Source organism: Ammospiza nelsoni, chromosome 9 (genome assembly GCF_027579445.1).
Source record: "Ammospiza nelsoni isolate bAmmNel1 chromosome 9, bAmmNel1.pri, whole genome shotgun sequence".
Taxonomy (NCBI): Eukaryota; Metazoa; Chordata; class Aves; order Passeriformes; family Passerellidae; genus Ammospiza; species Ammospiza nelsoni.
Genome location: NC_080641.1, coordinates 13,059,084 through 13,077,349, shown reverse-complemented (window position 1 = coordinate 13,077,349; position 18,266 = coordinate 13,059,084). Strand labels below are relative to the sequence as shown.

General features: G+C 43.7%; 1 protein-coding gene across 1 annotated transcript in view; it reads left to right on the top strand.

Moving 5' to 3' along the window:
* Positions 1-18,266, top strand: part of LAMC1 (laminin subunit gamma 1) — a 67,399-nt gene that overhangs the window by 28,514 nt on the left and 20,619 nt on the right. Inside the window, exons 2-3 of the mRNA XM_059477740.1 lie at positions 14,714-15,018; positions 16,969-17,099. Of these exons, the coding sequence (XP_059333723.1) occupies positions 14,714-15,018; positions 16,969-17,099 (436 nt within the window). The remainder of the gene's footprint in view (positions 1-14,713; positions 15,019-16,968; positions 17,100-18,266) is intronic.

Here is an 18,266-nt window from a genome sequence, read left to right as displayed (position 1 = left end):
AATATTTTGTGTACAAATTTTTAGCTGCACTCTCTCAGACTTCCATACTTTTTTTTGGTTTTTTATGCTTTTTCCCCCCCCACTCATGTTTACTTACCTTCAGTACTTAGGGTTCTAGATCATTTCCACTCTTGGAGCTGAAGTGAGAGGTAGGAGGTTAAGCATGAATGCATCCTAAAACTCCCTGAAGGTCTCTTCCCATGTTTTCCAGAGTCAGCTCTGCTTAATCTAGCAGTATTTTACCAGAGTGATACTGCTCTGTGAAGTATATGGAAGGCTCTTCCCATATCCTCAGCAAAATCAACTATTCCATGAAAATCCCCCCTGCTAAATGGCCAACACTGTCAACGTCTTGTCCCTCATTTCCACTGTCATCACTGTCCTTCAGAAATCAGCAGTGCAGATCTGGATCTCTTTATACACTTGTTAAAAGAAATGTTAATTGCTTGGTTTTCATGGACTGAAAATTTACTTTTTACTGCTATCCTTAGATTGCCAAAAAGTAATTGCGTTAAAAGTTCAAATAGTTTCTTGTAAAAGTAAAACAATGTGATCTGGAAGTGATTAAATCATTGCTGGTATTGATATAAGGCTTTCTTCTTGTAATTTGTGTTAAATCTAGTGTATCTAATCATGGGCCCAGAGCTTCTTTTATCTTTTAATAGCAGTGCTTTTCTTTGCATTGGCTTGTATAGGGAGACCTGAAATTAAACTAGACTGTACTTGAGTCTTTTTGTTTGTATTGGGAAAATTCAGCAAGTATTGGGTAGAACTATGTGCTGGTAGTAAAAATGTTGAATGAGCTTAAAAATTACTTCTTTTTCCTGACTTGTAAAAGAAAATAGGATATTTATTACATACAAAGGCTTTTTGAGGTAAAATACTATGGTTTTGTTTTGGGGTTTTTTTTTTGTAGTAGTACAAATAATCTACAGATCTACAGCAAATATAGGGTCATCACACCTTGGTGGAGGGAAATCTGAGCATGCAACTTGTCCACACATTTGAATACTTGAAGCTTCCTTTTTGGAAACTGCTAACAAGTCCATTCAGTAAAACTGCTCTCCAAGTCTTTGGGAGGAGTTAGACATCCAAGAAGGTTATCAGTGTCCATTTAGTCATGCAGAGGGAGGCAGCTCTATCTGATACTGCTGCATAACTTTGTGTGCTGAAGCTTTTTTCCTGACAGTGCCTCTGAGAGGTTTATGGAGTTATTTGCAGTGACTCAGGCAGGCATGGCTGTTAGCTGACTCTTTGCAAGCAGCTGTGTTCCTCCTCCTGGAATGCACTGCCCTATGGAAGTAACCTCACCTAAGAATTTGGTCTGTGCCCTGTCATGTCTTGCATAGTTTCTGAACCCTTTGCTCTTCTGCTTCAATGGGTAGAAGGAAGAAGCTCTCCACAATCATGACAGTTATTTTTTAGTGTTAGGGAAAAATTCAGCCAAAGAGGGAGCTGGCATTCAAACATCATCTCTCACAACTTCTGGCTTCTGCAGTCAGATGTGACTTTGAAGATATCCTTGTTGTGGAGTTGAGAAGATGCAAGACTTGACTCCTAAGACTCAACAAGGAAGCTGACACATAGAAAGGCCTGTGTTCCTTTGCTCTGCTCCCAGGACTCCTTCTCACCCCACTTCTCCTGTTTTACCAAAACTGGGAATTCAGTGTTATTTTGGGTGAGTGGCTGCAAATGTCTCACTTTACCCACTTGGATCTTGGCAGTCATTAGTATTTCTTCTGCTTGTTTTGTGTCCATCTGCTGCCTTGCGTTTAAGGAATCCTTCATAAGATTTTAATCTCTAGCAAGTCTTCTCTTCAAACTGAAGTAGAGCAAGGCTTTTCACGTTTAATTTAGTGTGGAGTTCTATAAGGAGAAGTTGGAGGGTAGAAGGAAGAGTCAGTGTTGCATGTGTTTGTAGTGAACCAGATCCTTTCACCACTGCTCCACTGCACCTGCAGCATTGCCTTTACATGGACAGACCCTGGGTTTGACTCATTTTCTCCGTTCAGAGGCTCTTACATCTGATGAATCTCCTGTTTTGGCTCTAAATTTTATGTCATTGAAGTAGAGACCCAACATGAAATGCATTGTGCCAAAAGAAGAAAGCTGTCTACCATGGCTGATGTATGCTGCTCTTAAGGGTTTAAAATTAGCTTTTAGGGTTTTTTGCCTATGAGTGAAAATTTTGCCTTATTAAGTGCTTTAAGGATAAGGACTGATACTCAGTTGAAATCAGAAGTCTACTGGGAAGTGGTAAACTTTAAAAATAACTACCTGATCAGACCACCAAGGAAGCAAACTGTTAGAATTTGTAGTGTTTGATGTATTTTGGATTTTCCTCCATTTCTATTGCACTGTTGTACAGATCTTTTTTTGAAGCGATGCTGTGAAGATTAACATTTGGGGTTGTGTGGTGGTAGCTTTCTGTGAGTCCTGAGTGAAGTACCTGTCTAGGCAGCTGTAGAGAAGCAGAGACATGGAATACTGTGCAACCTTGGAAGTCTGAGCTTTTGGAGAAGCCAAACCCTCACTGCTGAGCCTGAGCAGTAGATTGAGGAGTGTGATGCTCATCATCTTTCTTGGGGTATCTGTAGATTGAAGGACCACAAGTAGGCTGGTTTGTTTTAGTTTTATCACTAAATTTAAGAATTAAGTGAAAACAAAGCCTTGAGAGCACTCTATTTTTGAGACTTCACAAAGGCAGGGGCTTTACAGATGGGCCTACGTGGCTGTTTCTTTTCCCAAAAAATACTATCAAAAGTGTCAGCATGTAAACTAAGGACCCTGAAAGGAGAGGGAAGAAGAATTCTTTTGACCCCAATTTTTGGGCTTCTACTGATGGGCAACAAATTACTTGAAGTTTTAATGCATGGTATTTTACATTACTAACTGAGTTATGAGAGCTGTCATCTAACTTCATAAAAAGTTTTTTAATTACCTAGGGATTCAGCATTTTTAAAATGAATGTACTTAGCAGTACTAATAAGAAAATGAATTTTAAAGTTCCTCTCCGGAGAAAAATATCTTTTTCTCTGGTAGAGTTCCTTTAGGCTTCACAGCAGTGTAATGTGCCTGAAGAAAATCTCATCACTCGGCATTCAGTGCAGATGGTTAAACTCACTTTCTGAGCAATGACCCTGTTTTGGGCAGTGTTGTTACCTCAGGACATCCCTGCTTGCTGTTCTGCTTGAAGAACCTGTGCAGGGCTGGGATGAGTGTGGTGTGGTCCAACAGGCTGTGGCACGTGAATCTAACATAGGGCTCAGGGATGTGGCGTTTGTCATCTCGTGTGCACAATGGTCCTTGGTGTTTGTTGGGAGAACAATCTGGGCATGGAATGCATTTCTCTGCACAGCTCCCACCAGGCTGCTCAGCCTCTTGACAGCACAGCTGCCTCACTGCTCTGCTGCTAACAAGGTGAATTAATTGCACATCTGGAATTCCCAGGGTTGCATTGCATTCCTGCCACTGGGAACCAGGCACTATCATTTAGCTTCCTACCGCTGTATGGCCCAAGTTTCAACACCGCCGCATAAGCTCAGAAAATTAGAAGGTCCTGCAGAAGCTCTTTTAAATCCATTAAAATACATTTTCTTGTATCTGTCAGGAAGCTCATTTGATGTTATACTGTTATACTGTCTCAGCAGTATCCCAGGTGGTGTTTGGTCCCACTTCAGCAACTCTGTTGGTATCTTCTCAATCCTTCCTTTACAAAGCAGCAAAAGTCTGTAAATCTCCCTCATACAAAACAGTAAGGAAAGACTGTTCATGTACCCATTATTTTCCTTTTTCAGTTTTCTCTGTTCCTGGATGGTCAGTCTTTAGCTTGTGGAAGGAATTTTGATCTATAGGTAGCTTTCCAAATCAAGGTCCGGTGTGGATACATTGAGGTGTTTTGGAGCCTGATGTGAAGCAGATCTTCTAATCTGTCAATTAAATCAAGAGCTGCCGATTTTGCAACTGAACCTATCAAGAAGTCTGGACTTAGCATTACCAGCAGGGAATCATCCAATTTTATTCTCTTTGTTCATGGTACATGTTCAAAATACTCTTACAGAATGGCTTCTGTCCCTTCATGTTAAGCCATGCTAACTTCTCAAGCACTTGTGTTTTTTGGCTAAAATCTTTTCTCAGAAATAGCCATTGCATTAAGTAGTACTTTGTCCTTCATGTGTCTCCAGATGGGATGTGTGGGGTGAACATGAATTCACACACTTGTGTGCTTAACAGTGACTTCCACAAGCACTGGCAGTGTGTACAGATTATTCTCCAGAGGCAAAGTTGAAGGCATGTTCTGGCTGTTACATGGGAATCAGGATCTGGAGTGCAGCTCCTTCTCTGCTTCAGTAAAAATTTGGAAGAGCTTTGCTTCCAAATTCCCCAAACAAATTTGAAACATAACTCAGTGGCAAGCTTTGTTTTGACCTCTCTCCAGCAATGGTTTTGTCAAGTCTGTTTATCCCAATTTCTTCCCCAGCTTAATAGGCTGAGAAAGTAAAGCCATTGTGTGGGTGGTTGAAAATGGGCTCTATGGATATTGCTGCAATTTGTGTTTCATAAATAATGGTAGCTTGTGCATAAGCCTGTAATTGACTGGAAATGCATTAGAAGTTAGAATCAAGGCAGGTCCACTGCTGCTTAAAATCCATTGCTGGAGTCTCTTGGGAGGAGGGGAAGATGGAGAGGCAGGAGATACACAAACTGTGCAGTGTTAAACAGCACATTTCAAATGTGATCAAAGTTAGTTTTCATAAATGTTTACTGAAGAGGGCAAAACTTAAATACTTGAGAAAAGAAAGCTGTTGATTCTGCATCAGGCCAGGTGATGGATGCTCACAGCAACAATCTTATTCCCAAATAACAGTGCTCTTAATTATGGCCTGTGTCTGAAAAAAATCTGGGGCTGGTGAGTGGGAGTTGGAAAGGCTGAAGGGAGAGTAAAACATCAAAATTCCAAAGAATTCAACGTTCTGTGTGAAGAACATTTCTGGCCTCTCCATGGCTGTACAGCCAGCAGTGCGTGAGTCAGTCTGCAGGGTCATGTTACTCCCAGAGCTGCTCAACTTGCTGCTGCTTAGAGCACTCATTGTATGTAGACATATCACTTAATTTGTTCTTAATTAAGCTCAACAATACGAGCTGTGTGTTTTTGATATCTAATTCAGATAGGAGCAAAGCCAGGTGTTAGAGCTGTTGCAGGCTGTGAGCACTTGTGGGTCAGGGGTGAGTGGGTAAAGTGCTGCCTTTTGACAGGGGAAAAGGCTTCAAAATGTTATTTAGTAGAAATTAGTGGCTGATTGTCATAAGTGATGGAGCCATTGAACTGGGTGGAGCAGCTGTGCTCCAGTGGAGCTGGTGTGCCCACCTTCAGGAGTGCTGGGCCTGGAGCAGGGGGCATCTTGCCTATATGGGCACCATACAGAATGATTTTCATGCTGCCTTTGGTCAGGACACCTTTGGCTCTCATCATCTGGGTTTGTTGGACTTCTGGAACTGAAGCATCACATGCTTTGACTTTAGGTGTGCTGGTTGAAAGAGTGGGGGAGGACTTTGAGCTGCAGAAGGGTGAGGCTCCTGGGAGGGCATGCAGAAGGGAAACAGGCCTCAGGAAAACCTGCCATTCCTGAACTAACAACATTCACAACATGCTTTTTATTTCTTTTTTTTTTCCGTCAGAGGTCAGTAAACTCTAGTTTTCCTTTAAAGAAATGGTTTCACAATTCCCACCAGACTATCTGATGCTACATTTCTTGCAAGGTACTGCACTGCAGTCCAGTATACTTTTTTCTTTTTACAGGAAATAATGTTTTTGCCAGTTGGCCAAGTACCATATTTAAAGAAGCTATGAACTCAGTTTTCTTTAGCTGTTTAAACTTTTGGAGTTTGAAAGTAGTTTTTAGTCTCTTTCTTCTCAGCCATTCTTCCACCCCCACATCTCTACCTGTGGAAAAGTACAGTTGGAGCTGAGCATCAGGAATACTCCCTCCAACACCTCCTACTGTCATATTAAAATTTCTGAGGAGAAATTATCAAAATGGGATTTGCTTTTTAAGTTGAAGATTATGAGAATGACTTGAAAGTGGGTAAGACTTGTTGCTTTCTTGTGATTCCTGTGGAGATGTGGTCTTGCACAAGAAGCATTCATGAGAGATGCCTTTCTGTGTTGCTGAGGGTCAAGGATGGAAAGTGTCCAATTCGATGGAAAGGTTTTGGTGCATCTGCTGCCACCAGCTGTGATCTTCCTGTGGCTGTGGTGCTGGTGGTTGTTTGCTTCAGATTTTACTGGATGGTAGTTGTATCTCCACCATGAGACAAACTCTCTAGAAAATGTAACCTTGCTTTGTCACCAGGGTCCCACAGTGACTTGGAATGGGTGGGAATTGTCAGTTTTCAAGGGTTGTTATTACTGCATGCACTGTTGGTGTTGTCATTGGCCTGTCAGTAATGAAAGGAAGGTAATAACTGCATTCTTCTGCCAGGAATAAAAGCAGAAGACAAGTTTTGTCTTTTCTGCATACATAAATTTTTCTGATTTTTTTTTTTCTTTGCCTCTTGGGTAAAACTCCAAGTTTTGTGAGCGTAAACTCCCACTTTCCTGTAATCCTTCAGTTGTGGGAGTGACCTGTTTTCACCTATACCAGTTGTGTATGGGTTGTGGAGGAGCTTCTGGACATTTGATACAAGAAATGAGCTTTCCAAGGATCCCAACCCACAGTAATACCAATCCAGCTTATTTGGATGCTGATACTGATGGCAGGAGGTAGCTTTGCAGTCCTGATATGTGAATGAGATGGAGCCCTCCCCAAAATGGCCCATGATATCCTTGATCATCTGTGATCTGCTGTGGTTGCCAAGCATAAAGGGCCTTTTAAAATGAGCTTTTATCATTTGTGCTGAAAAAGGACTTTGAGGCTTCCTGTGCAGCCAGGATTTTTGTGTTGGACATGGGATCTTCCCAGTCCCCTGTGAATAAACACAGCTGGCTGTTTTGGGAAATGGACTTAACATCTTTGCATCAAAGCTGTACAAATAAGGCATCAAGCTGTACTGAATTAATGGATAAGGTTTTCTGAGTTTTTCACTGACTTGAAAGTGATCAAGGAAAAAAATGCCTTTTTCGCAAGGCTGCCTTCAGCCCAGAGCAGGGGGAAATGAGCCTCCCCCCTTTGGATACATGACTAAAACAAGCAGCCTCGATGGCCTATCAATGTTGGATTATCATGCAATAATTTACTGGGCAGCCTTTTGCTGTCCAGGGCCGCCCACGCACGGGAGTCAATGGTGCCTTTGTTTGGGAGTGCTGGAAGAATGCATGATCTAATGGGGTGGTGGGAGTTCGCCTTCGTTCCAGCATGCTCCAGCCTGTGCTCATTCCCCCAGTGTCCCAAACACATTTCCTTCCTCTGTCCCCATCTTAGAACGGGCTCCCAGAAAAAACAATCCATGTTTGTGTCTCTGTCAGGCTTTTTTAAAACCCCAGCACCCGTCTGTGGTGGAGCTCCACATGCCAGAATCTCTGGTTTGGTGGGGCATGGTTTAAGAAAAGACTTTAAATCCTTCAGGCCTTTCTTGTTCGTGATATAGGCACATAAATCTTGAGGCTCTTCGGGTGAGGACAAGAAAATAAACCTCAGATTTATTCTTACTAGTTTGTGTTCTGTAAAGCCCACAGCTTGGAATGTGAGACCTGTTGTCTGTGCTTCTGCATGGAGTTATTTTCTCTAGTGGAATTCCTCAGAAAGTGGAAATTACAGAATCACAGAATCACAGAAGTTCAAGACTGGAAGAGACCTATAAGATCATCAAGTCCAGTTGATGTTCTAACAGTTCAACTAGATCATGGCAGCAAGTCATTCTTTACTTTCCTTTTTCAGATGCTGGATATTCCATTTGCTTGGGCAATACCAGTGCTCTTATCTTCCTCTACAAACTTTCTCAGAAAGCTGGGATGTAGTTGTAAAGGACATTTGCTCTAGAACTTTAAAAAAAATCTTGATTTTGGTCATAAAAGCGGTTTTTTTCATGTACATGTGATGCAAGTGATATAATTTAACACTCATGTCTTGCAGATGTTGTTTAATGAAAGTACTTTATTCTGAAGGAACAAGTGTCTCCAGGTGTTTCTCACTCTCCTCCCCTCCTTATAAACTCTGTCCTGCTCTTGTTATCCATCTGCATGCTGAAAACTCCTATCCCATTCCCATTAGATGGGATAACTCATTCTCCTTAAATGTTGCCCCCGTGATCCAGGAGGGAAGGCTCTGGCAGGGTTTCCAGCATGAGAGGCTGAACAAAATACTGCAGTAGCTGAGAACTTGGAGTGGCCAGTTGGCTCAGGATGCAGTGACTGGTCTTGAAGAAGACCTTGTGAACTTGCTGGCCCCTGTCTGCTGACATCCAGGTTTCTGTCCCTTGCTAGGAACACACTGGTTGTGTGAGGTTCTGGGATCTGTGTGTCTGGAAGAGTCTGAGCCAGTCTGTTTTGCTCATGGCTGGTCCAGCATTGTGCTGGGAGAGCTGATGGTTCAAGAAGGGCAGAGTTGAGGCAGGAATAAGGGTGAATGGCATGGAGCACATTTTGGTCTAGTAGCAGGGAAATTTGGCATGTCTTCCTGGGAATGATGGGGAAACAGGTCAGAAGAAAAAAGCAAAGTGAAATGCCAGTTATATTTGATTACTCTCTGTCCTTCACTGCAAAATAGAAATGAAATCCAGTCAAAAAACACTTAAGTAGGCTTTATTTGTTACTGTGTTTGTTTTCAATTCTTTAACCTTTACTGAGCCATAGGTTGTCAGCAAGTACTTGTGTGAGAAAAGCTGCCTTGAAACAGGAGCCAACCAAAAGGGAAACAGTTAAGTTTAACCATTTCATTACTGCCCAGTGGATTTTGTGGAAAAGAAATCTTCAAAGGTTTGGTTCTTTGCCCCATGCAGTCTTCTCAGGTGGATTAATTTTTGCCTTAGCAAAACTCAGTAGCTGTATGCAGGAGAAGTAGCATCGATTCTTTCCATGTGCCAGTCCCATGTGCAGGGCATTCAAGTGAACAGGCAGAGTGTCCTCTGGGCTTATCTCACCCAGGCATCTGCTCACAATTCAACACTTGTAGTCACCCGTGCCAGCTGGCAGGGCAGTTTTCCTGATGTAAATTATCCATCCGTTCTGAGGGGCCTGAATACAAGGAGGTCTTTTGTGTGTGGAACGAATTCCTAACTTCAGGGAAAAGGGAGGAGTTTCTGAAGATCTAAATGGCATGGGCTTATATGGTTTTAGCATGGCACATTTCCTGGTGGACCTTGGGATACTGAATTTGGCAGTGACCCAGCGGAGGGAGGGCTGTAATTGCTGATGACAGCTGGGCAAGCCCAGCAGTGTGAGCAGGCTCTTGGGGCAGTATCCCCTGAATGAAACAATGCTGAACATTTTCTGCTCCCTCTCCAGGCACAGGAGTTGCTCGTTCCTTTGAATCTGTAATTGCAATATTGTCTTGAAGATTTGTATGTGTGTCTGCTTACAGTAGAGAAAAAGATAAAAGGTTTTCTTCATCATCAGAATTGTCAGAGGGAGCTGGTTATCGTGTCATCTTGTCATTTGCTGGTGAACAGCTCCATGCCTCAGAAAAGATGCAGTTTTTAAATGTGTGGCTCATGATTTTGAGCTCTGTATGCTTTAAAACACACATCACTTGTGTGTTGCACTTGGGAAGTGCTAAGTTTGTGGTCACTGATTCCAGCATCTGGAGTTTGTCCTGCAAAACGGATCTGTCACTTCTCAATACACACAGCGAAATAGTACCTGACAGTTGGCACTGTCAGACAGTTCTAAGCCAAACTGAGCTCCAAGTCAGTACTGGCTTCTAGGAAGAGGAGAACAATGTCTTTTTGTCTTCTAAATGTAATGTTTAAAACTGCCTTTCACCTGGTTATTTCTGTCACCATTTCTTAGTGTAATAGCTGTATACGTTTATTCAGCCCAGCAAGACATGAAAGCAACCTGGGCTGCTTATCTGTGCTAGAAAAAGTCTCTGCTGCCTCAAAGAACTGCCAGGCTGTTAAACACAGTATTTATGTTCAGTGTGAACAGTGGGGAAGCACATTTCCACACTGTGTCAGCTGGGCTTGGGTAAACTCCTTTGTTCCAGCAGTATTTACCCAGCAAGGCACTGCACAGCCTCTCTCTGTGCATTAACTGCATTCCTCTGTAATGCCATTAACTGCACTGCTCAAGGAGTTAGGCTGCCAGCTGCCATAAATGTCTTTCTCACGTGGATTGCTCACTTGGGAGGGGTTTGAATGCATTTTCTTGGCCTGCCATGTAAAACTGGAGATGAAAAAGGGAGGGTCATTGCCATTTAGCAGAAGGGGTTCCCAGGGATAATGTTTTCATGCTGCCCAGAGCACAGTTGGCATGTGCTGTGTCTTCAGCTGAGCTGGGGCTTTCACAAGGAGCAGTAGGAGACCTTGTCAGGAAACAGGGATCAGAATTCAGTTATAGTGGAGAGTGAAAAAAGTAGTTATTTTCTGGGGCAAGCAGCCTGTGACCCTGCCTTTCATCTAGAGCAGAAAGTTGTGTGTGTGAGTGAAAGCACATGCTCAGCCCCCTCATCATTCCCAGGATTCTTTTGAAGCATTTCCTCCCCATCTTGATGAAGCCTGAGCACAGGGGTTTTGCTTCACACCAGAGGAATGCAGTACTAGTAGAAAACTAACTGCCCCAATTCAAAAAAGCTGGGTATTCCTAACAATTCGGCTGACACTGTTTAATGAAGTTGTTGTCTCTGGCTTATTTTTTATCCCCTCTTGACTTAGGGAATGGCTGCTCTAGCTTGATGTTTTCCTATTTTCACTTGTCATTAAAGTTGCCCAAAAAAATTGCACCAGGGCTGACATTCAGCATTAGATTTTGCTTTATCTTACCATGTGAGCTCTCTCATTAAGCTGATGACACTTTTACTAGTGATAAAACTATGATAGTAGTTGTGTTTTTTAGTTGCTCTCCATCCAAGATGTTGGTGAAGTTCTGGGATAGGCTGCCAAGTTGCAGATCAACACACTGGGGTATTCCTGCAGAAGGAGGAGTATTTGCTTCCTGGGCCCCTTGCCTTTTACCTGGAAAAGGTGTGAAGTGTATCCTGGGTTTGTGTACCGTGGACCTGAAAAAGATGTTTGTGTGTCTCCAGCCTATTGCCTTGTGTCTGTCTCAAGTTCCTCCATGTGCACTTTGTTCCTACCTCAAGCATATTTTGCCTTCAGTGAGGAGCTCCCTTTGAGAAGAGCCCATGTAGTGAGAGAAACAGGAAAGCTGGGAGGGTCTGCTCTGTACACAGGATGCCTGCTTCTTACCTTTATTGCAATCATGAGAAAAACACTCCAAATACACAGGAACAGAATTCATCTCTTGTATTGGGCAGGAAGGGGAGGGAATGCCTAAGCTAAGTTAGTGCTGATCCTTTGAAAGAAAGCAGTTTGGCATTAATGGTGGGGCTTGCTTCTCACTTGTCTTCTGTGTGTAAGATCTCATTAAATAATCAGCCCCAAACCAACAGTGAGCTGCTACTGAGCAAGAGCCACGACTGAATGTCTGGCTTCCAGTCTTGTGCTTAGGTCATCCATAATACATGATCCATGCACACGTGATATAAATAGGAAAGGGATTTTGTAGGAAGTATCAGGGGGCTTGTATCTGTATAATGTCCCAGCTGTCTTGCATGTCACACACAGACAATACTATTTAGTGGGTAGTTTATACACCAGATTGGTCTTTTTCTATTCTTGGGTGCCATGGTTTGATGCTGGCCAAATGCCAGATATCCACAAAGTTCCCTTACTTTTGTTACAGCTGAGCAGAGGAGAGGGGGAAAATTTTAACAAAGGACTTAGGAGTTGAGATAGGGACTGGGAGAAAACACTTTAAAGGCAATAGTTACAAAAAAATTATAAAGTAAATGTATTGTTAACAGAGTGAGGGGAGGATGATGAGAAATTAAAGATGCCTTTAAAGCACCTGTTTTCCCCCAGCCCCTCCTTCTTTCCCGCCAACAGTGCAGGAGGACAGGACATGGGTGTTTTGGTCAGTTCATCGTTTGAGATCTTTTTCTGTTCTCTCAGGGAGAGAAGTCTTTTCTCTGCTGTGCCCCTCCCATGGGCAAATAGTTGTCCCAAAACTGTTATGGCATGGGTCATTTGTCCACAGGGTGCAGCCTTTTAAGGATAGGCTGCTCTAGTTTGGAATCAAGGGCTTTTTCTCTCTATCTCTGGAAGCAGGGGCCCTCTCTGTCTCTATTCAGGTCTTCCACTGGACCACAGCTTTTCTTGCCATTCACCCTCTCCTCTTTTCCCATGGGCTGCAAGTGGATCTCTGCATCCTCTGTGGACTTCATGCATTCCAAGGGCACAGTTTGTTTCGCCATAGTCCTCACAACAGCCTGCAGAGGAATCTTGGCTCTGATGCTTGAAGCACCTTCTCCCCTATTTCTTTTCCACCAACCTTGGTGCCTCCATGTTGTTTTCCCTCACATGTCCTCACTTCCTCCTCTTCTCTGATTAGAAGAAAAACTGCTGCTTGTAGGTACCATTGTCAACAAGTTCCACTGATTCAAAGATTTTTGTGAGATCCCACAGTGCTGAGAGGTTGATCTTGCCTAAATTCCATGCCAGGGAGTCGCTTGCCATGTTTTCACTGCTGACCATGCGGCCCCATTGCCATTGCAGGCAGCGATGGCCGCTGTGGCACTGATGCTGTTTGGTGCCTCTCTTCATGAGGGGCACCAGGAGGAGAAGCTGCCAGCCCTGCCCCTGTGCCTGCAGCACACTGGCTGGGGTGGCCGGGCAGGCAGGGCTCGTGTGGCTGCCCTGAGATAGCGTTGGCCGTGGTGCATTGCCACACGCCGTGACAGGGCTGGCCCCAGCAGTGGCGCTTCACCAGCCCTGGAAAAACAAACTGTGCACGTGCTGTTTGATTTTCTTCTTAAATATGTCATCACAGAGGCTTTACCAACCTCTCTAATTGGGCCAGCAGCATGTCCATCTCCAGAGCCATCAGAGATTAGCTCTTTGTTGGAAATGGTGGAAGCTTCTAGCAGCTTCTCACCCCTGTGGGCCCCTGCTATGAAAAACCAGGCTGTCCCAAACTAACACATTGGGGGACGTAATTTTTCAAGTGCTGTATATCTTGATTTTTACTTTATTTTTTTCAGGTGTGTTGGTTTCTGGACCCTTTGCTGTGCTTCTCCTGCTACTTTGGCTCCTCCCTTGTGCCATGCAGGCTTTGGGTGTGATGTGCCTAATGCAGGCTGGCCCCTGGCCTAATCACTGGGGGCTGCTCCGTGGTTCGTGACCTAATTCATGGCTGCAGGGTTGTGCGTGTGTTCTTTGAGGACACTCTGTTCTTGGTCCATGGTGCCTCTGGTCTGCTCTCACGTGTGGAGGTGGTGAACACTTGAGCAAGTGCCAAGCCTCATGTTAAAATTTAACATGGTACAGTTCATTCATTTTACAAGTCGAGGTTAAATATGTGTGACTTTTGCAGGTTGAAAAAAACAGTTTCTCAATCAGCTGAAACTCTTCTAGTAGCTTTTTTTTTGATCAGTGAAAGAACTGGTGATGGCTGCAAGTTCTGCTTAGAGCACTGTTTTTCTTGGAAGTGGTGGGAGCATAAAAGAGCATGGCAGGGACTAAACACCCGAGGTTTTATTCCAAACAAACTCAACGTTGTTTTAGCAAGCCCCCTACATGCTCCAGGATGTCCTGATTGTACACAGTCTGCTTGCTGAAGTGGAGCAAGAACAGCTGGTACACAGCTGTGTGCCTCCTCCTGGGAACCCCTGGCCAGCCCCTTGGCCAGTGTGGATAGCAGATGAAGGTGGCTGAAGAGTGTTATGTCCTTTTCTCCTCATGGGTTCTCTCAGAGATGTGACTCCCCTGGGCACTTGGTTTATGTGCATGGGGGTAGATGCTCAAGTCACTGGAGAAGAGTAATGAGGGAGGATGATGTGCTGATTGCCACAGACCAGTTAGGAGGGGAACAGAGGGCAAGGAGGTGGCTTTTCTTTCATTCTTCTAGGAGGTGGAGAACATAGGGTAGCTTAGAAATCATTGCACTCTGATCTTAAAAATACCTTGGTGACTTCAGTCAAATGATGTGGGAAACTTAAACCTCATTTTGTTTTTCCCAGGGAATGAGTAGAAGAGGGCTGTAGTCAGTAGGTTGAGGAAAAGCTTTGTGAGCTGTAAAAGGAGATTGAAATATTGTCTATTTAGGGAGGAAGCAGAGGTAGAAACCAGGCTCTACTGTGTGACTTACTCCTCTCTGGTTAATACTGTTTCTCCCGTGCATATATTTGGGAGAAATATCATCAAATGTCATTATAAACTTGGTCTGGCCTTAAATACACACAAACTCCTCATGGGTCTGATGTAGTCTGTCATCTGTTAAGGATGTATGCAGAAGAGAATTGCAGCTTCTGAAATGCTTTTGATTGCACAGAAGCTTGTAGGTCTCTTTATTTATCTGTTCAGCCTGTCCTCAACTTCTGCTTTCAGTTCCTTCACCTTGTCTTTGCTTGGAGATACCATACTGGACTGGAGGAGATACTTGTGGTGTTGCTGGACACGTTCATCCTTCTGCATCATGCTGGGAGAGAAATGCAGTGCAGCTCTTTGCATTCTCTCTCAGTTCTGAGTCTTTCTCACAAGTGTCTCCTGTCCCCCCCAGGAAAAGCCTTTGACATCACGTACGTGCGCCTCAAGTTCCACACCAGCCGTCCCGAGAGCTTTGCCATCTACAAGCGCACGAGGGAGGACGGCCCCTGGGTGCCCTACCAGTACTACAGCGGCTCCTGCGAGAGCACCTACCGCAAAGTCAACCGCGGCTTCATCCGCACGGGCGAGGACGAGCAGCAGGCGCTCTGCACCGACGAGTTCAGCGACATCTCCCCCCTCACCGGGGGCAACGTGGCCTTCTCCACGCTGGAGGGGCGCCCCAGTGCCTACAACTTTGACAACAGCCCTGTGCTGCAGGTAGGTCAGCGGGACTGGCTCAGGGCTGAGTTGAGCATTCCTGTTGAGTCGCTGTTCATGGTGGGTTTGTGCCGACTGGGCTGCACTGCAGCCCTCACTCATAGTGAAAGGGCCTTGCACAGCTGAGTTGGGGTGGACAATCCACAGAGATGCTTTTGAAGGAAAAGTTGAATTCTTGAGTTTATTGATAGGAAGATTATGGAACAAAAAAGCAAACCTGGTGGCATGAAGGGTTTGCATTAAGGATTTGTCAGTAGGGATGATGGACATCTTCAGATCTCTGCCAAGTTAGAAAGCAGCTGTGGACATTCTGCTGTTATTTCACATGCAAGGACACAGGGAAGGTAAAGTCTCAGTCCAGTTAATATTTGAAGCATCTGCATGTGTATTTCAAGCAGAAAACAGTAAGAACTATAAGATTCTTCTAAATACATAAAGCATTACAGGAATCCCTACCCTATTCTCTTACATGCGTGTTAAAGCAGAGAAGTTTGATTTTATCCTTGGTATTTTTCTCTTACAGGTGGCTTGGCAAGGGGTTTTTGACAGGGGTTTTTTGTTGTTGAACATTCCTGAATGTTTTGGATTTTTTTACATTCACAGGAATGCTTGGGCAGTGGTCAGGAGCATACAGTTTATCTGATTTACTTGCCAGTTTCTGTGTTCTGCTTGATGACTTCTCCAGTTTTTATTGCAACAAGGAGCTAAAGCTGTGGGGTTTGCCTCACTGGGGCTCGTTGTCTTCCTTTCAGAGCTGTAATTACCATCACTTCCCTTTGCTCTTAGAGTTGCAGGAGTAGTCTGAGACAGGCACCCAGCAGGCTCAGGGCTTGCCTGTTTCCAGTTCCCAGGCAGGAGAGCAGAACCTGGTGGGGTTGATTCTGCAGACTAAAGTGAAATGAAAAAATAAGATGAATGGGAAAGGACAAAGAACTTCTGAAGTGGAAAAGAACCAGTTTGGCCACCTCATTGATGTAGCCAACCCTTGCAGAAAACCATGTCTTATCGTTAAGGTGAACAAGGAGATTGCAAGTTAGCAATTGTATAATTTTCTGATAAGCTTCTCTATGTAAGGAATAGAGATCTGACCACCAGTTTCTTAAAATACATACCAGCTCCTGGTGTTGCTTTTTAGAACTGAAGTAAATGTGTATATTGTGATTAGTATTTCCATGTGTTTACATCAGTGTAATTCAGTAAATAATCACGGTGTTACTGGCTGAGCAGTGACTCAGGTGCTGCACAGTTGTACATACAGGGATGTTTCTTTGTGTTCTTTTTTATTGTGTTTGAAGGAAAACAGCTTTGTAAAGGGTATAATAAAAACAAGGAGGTGCCAATGTCAGTGACTGGTAGAATGTGATATGAAATTTGGCAACAGGCTGTGTGTGCTGGCTGCTGCTGCACGAGGGCAGGGCAGCGTGTTACAGACACTGTATAAATATTATGAAAAACTCTTGTGTTGCAAGTCAGATCTGTCTGTTTTTCTTCCTCAGCCTCCCCCAGCCTCACTCATTTGTCTGTCTGTATCTTTTAGTCTGGTTCAATATGCCTGCAGACAAATATACCCTAAAGCTTTTCCCATTGGTGCTGCATAGCTTTGCAGGAAAACTACAGCCAGACAGATACATGCAATTAGCAAGCTGGCATAATTGCCTGCCCTGCACTTTGTGCTGGAGAGGTTACTCAGTGCTTCCAGCTGAAAGCACTCAGGAAGAGGCATTGAAAGGGTCTCCAGAGAGGAGAAAGGGTCAGGAAAACCCATTTGAACCAAGAGGATGTGGCAAAAGGCTTCTGGGACAGGAACATGTGTGCTCCCAAGGTGCAGAGGGGAAAACAATGAGGAAGGGCCCAGCTGCTGAGGAGGGACTTCGTTAACAGAACTGCTAACGACTGGTACTCTCTCAAGGGAAAGGGTGTTTCATCTGATGGGATTTCTCTCTGCTCTAGGAATGGGTGACAGCTACAGATATTAGAGTGACCCTCAACCGTCTGAACACATTTGGAGATGAAGTTTTCAATGACCCAAAAGTTCTCAAGTCTTACTACTATGCAATTTCTGATTTTGCTGTGGGTGGTAGGTGAGTAGACAGTAAAACTCTAAAGTTTACTAAAGTTTTTGGTTAGTTTTACTAGATTGCTTTGAAGATACTGATTGTATTCACATCATACCAATAGGCTCTGGTCTTTACTCACTATCCTAAATCAAAATGCATTAGAATGAATTTGACATAATTTGCAAATATTATATATAAGCTTTTGTGGCATAACTTCAGGGCTGGCAGAGATATTCTTTTCCCTAAGTAGATTAAATATTAAGTGATTTGAGAGGGTAAATGGTAAAAAGAGTTAACTGAAATGAAAAACAAAAGAGGAAAATCTTTTCTGCTCTGTGGTTTGTGTGGTTTTTAATGTGTTTTTCAATTATTCTCTCCTGTGTCTGTACTCTTGAATAACAGTAAGTAGAAAATCTCAGTGTCTCTACTTCACATACATTGAATAACAGTAAGTAGAAAATCTCAGTGTCTCTACTTCACATACATTGAAAGAAGCTATCTCCTTTGGAGGTCTGGAACACAGTAAAACATGATTGTGGTTTTCCTTTCCTTTTGCTAATGTCTATTATAGAATGTTTTAACCTTAAGTAGTTGATGATAAAATGTTTTACTAAACAGAGATGAGACCACTGCAGGGTTTTGGCCTGCTTGCATATGGCAATCCTGAGAGTGGGATTTGGCCACTTGGAGATTTGTATTGGCTGCACCACCAGTCTGGAGGTCCTTGGGCTTCTGTATTAGTTCCCTTTGTGCTATTTAATTTCCTTCTGATACCGCAATAGCCCACACTCTGTGAACATACCATATTCTGGGCTCTCACAAAAGAGAAGTTGTGGAAAATTTACTAACATTAAGCCAGCTAAACCTTTGCTTCTCCTACTCAGGTTAATCTGAAGACTGCAAAGGAGTTAGTTAACTTTCTTGCCTTTCTAAATGCCGACCTCGAGCAGGCTGCACCTCTTTGTTTATAGAATGGTTTGGAAGGGACCTTCAAAGATCGTCTAACCCCCATTGTGGGCAGGGACACTTTCCACTAGCCCAGGTTGCTCCAAGCCCATCCAACCTGCCCTTGGGCACTTCCAGGAACAAAGCAGCTGCAGCTTCTCTGGGCAACCTGTGCCAGGGCCTCCCCACCCTCATTGATTCCTTATGTCCGATCAAAATTAAAATTTTGAGATGTTTACAATTACT